Here is a 1,909-nt window from a genome sequence, read left to right on the forward strand (position 1 = left end):
GATAATATGTCCATGCATTGATTGTCGGAATGTAGAACGTCAACTGGGCAGTGATGTAGTTGATCATCTTGTAAGAAGAGGAATGGACGAGTCTTACAAGATGCGTAAGGATTGGTATCATCATGAAGTTGTGAGTTCAGGGGCTGAGGATGAAATCCAAGCAACTATGTGGAATGATGAGATTGTTGGATTATATAAAGCGGCTGAGTTTTTAGATGAACAGTTGGTTACACAAGCTGATATTTGTGAGATTGTTGAGGGTGAGGACAGGTATGAAGATGAGTTCCTCGAAAAGCTAGCAGATGCAGAAACACCGTTGTACCCAAATTGTGTGAACCACAGCAAGCTATCTGCTATCGTTTCATTGTTCCGGATTAAGACACAAGGTGGTTGGTCTGATAAAAGCTTTAATATGCTGCTGGAGACATTGCCGGAGATGTTACCGGAGGACAATGTACTTCACACATCATTGTACGATGTGAAGAAGTTTCTGAAGTCTTTTGATATGGGTTATCAAAAGATTCATGCTTGTCCTAACGATTGCTGCCTATTCCGAAATAAGTACAAGAAGCTTAACAACTGTCCAAAATGTAAGGCTTCAAGATGGAAGATGAAGCACACTGGTGAAGTTAAGAATGGGGTTCCACAGAAAGTGTTAAGGTACTTCCCGATAATTCCACGTTTGAAGAGGATGTTCAGGTCTGAAGAAATGGCCAAGGACTTAAGGTGGCATTTTACCAATAAGAGCACTGATGGGAAAAGTCGTCACCCTGTAGATTCTGTAACGTGGGATCAGATAAATGCCAATTACCCATCTTTTGCAGCTGAACCAAGGAACATACGGCTTGGTCTTTCCACAGACGGATTTAATCCTTTCAACATGAAAAACACCAAGTACAGTTGTTGGCCTGTGATGTTAGTTAACTACAATATGCCTCCACATCTATGCATGAAGAAAGACAATATCATGCTTACCTTGATGATTCCTGGTCCGCATCAACCTGGTAACAGTATAGATGTATACTTGGAGCCTCTGATAGAAGATTTAATTCATCTGTGGAACCATGGAGAGACAACATATGACGCCTTTAGTAAAACCACTTTTACTCTCAAGGCAATGCTCATTTGGACTGTAAGTGATTTCCCTGCGTATGGAAATCTTGCTGGCTGCAAGGTTAAGGGTAAAATGGGCTGTCCTTTGTGTGGAAAAAACACAGATAGTTTTTGGTTGAGTCACAGTAGAAAGCATGTATATATGTCTCATAGAAAGGGTCTATCACCGACACATAGATATCGCGGAAAAAAGGGATGGTTTGATGGAAAATCTGAGCATGGGAGAAAGGCTAGGATTCTAACGGGTCAGAATATTTCTCAAATCCTGAGAAATTACAAAAACGATTTTGGAAATGTAAAGAAAGATGGAAGAAAGAGAAAATTGACTGAGTGTGTTGGATCTAGCTCTGACATGGACGACGAATCTAATGAATCAGAGGAAGAGGAAGAAGTTGAAGTAGATGAGGAGGAATTATCAAGATGGAAAAAAAGATCCATATTTTTCAAGCTTTCTTACTGGGAGGTATACTTTTTTTGTAACATAGTTTATTTAAAGTTCTTACACTATTTAGCATGAATATTTATTAACTCGGTTTTTTTTATATCGTCAGGAATTGTCGCTAAGACATAACTTAGACGTAATGCACGTAGAGAAAAATGTTGCTGCGAGCATTGTATCTACATTGTTGCACTGCGGGAAATCAAAGGACGGTCTCAATGCCCGAAAAGATCTGCAATTACTAGATATACGTAAATGTTTGTCAAGCTAGTTGAGCTTATGTGGATCAAAATATTATTATAGATATATAATTATAAGCATTATATTGCATGAAGATACAAAATTTATATGAAAAAA

General features: G+C 38.6%; 1 protein-coding gene across 1 annotated transcript; it reads left to right on the forward strand.

The window, feature by feature from the left end:
* The first annotated feature begins 6 nt into the window (after nucleotides 1-6).
* Nucleotides 7-1,909, forward strand: LOC111831597. Its single transcript, XM_023786419.1, has 2 exons — nucleotides 7-1,576; nucleotides 1,665-1,909. Exons 1-2 carry the CDS (start codon nucleotides 83-85, stop codon nucleotides 1,821-1,823), a joined length of 1,653 nt encoding a protein of 550 aa, XP_023642187.1. The 5' UTR covers nucleotides 7-82; the 3' UTR covers nucleotides 1,824-1,909.

This window comes from Capsella rubella, unplaced genomic scaffold (assembly GCF_000375325.1).
Source record: "Capsella rubella cultivar Monte Gargano unplaced genomic scaffold, Caprub1_0 scaffold_3, whole genome shotgun sequence".
Classification (NCBI taxonomy): domain Eukaryota; kingdom Viridiplantae; phylum Streptophyta; class Magnoliopsida; order Brassicales; family Brassicaceae; genus Capsella; species Capsella rubella.

Bases quoted from the DNA above. Each gene is read 5' to 3' on its own strand.
- LOC111831597 (XM_023786419.1), top strand. From the start codon at position 83: ATGGACGAGTCTTACAAGATGCGTAAGGATTGGTATCATCATGAAGTT. The intron at 1,577-1,664 runs GTATACTTTTTT...TTATATCGTCAG, and splicing joins TCAAGCTTTCTTACTGGGAG to GAATTGTCGCTAAGACATAA.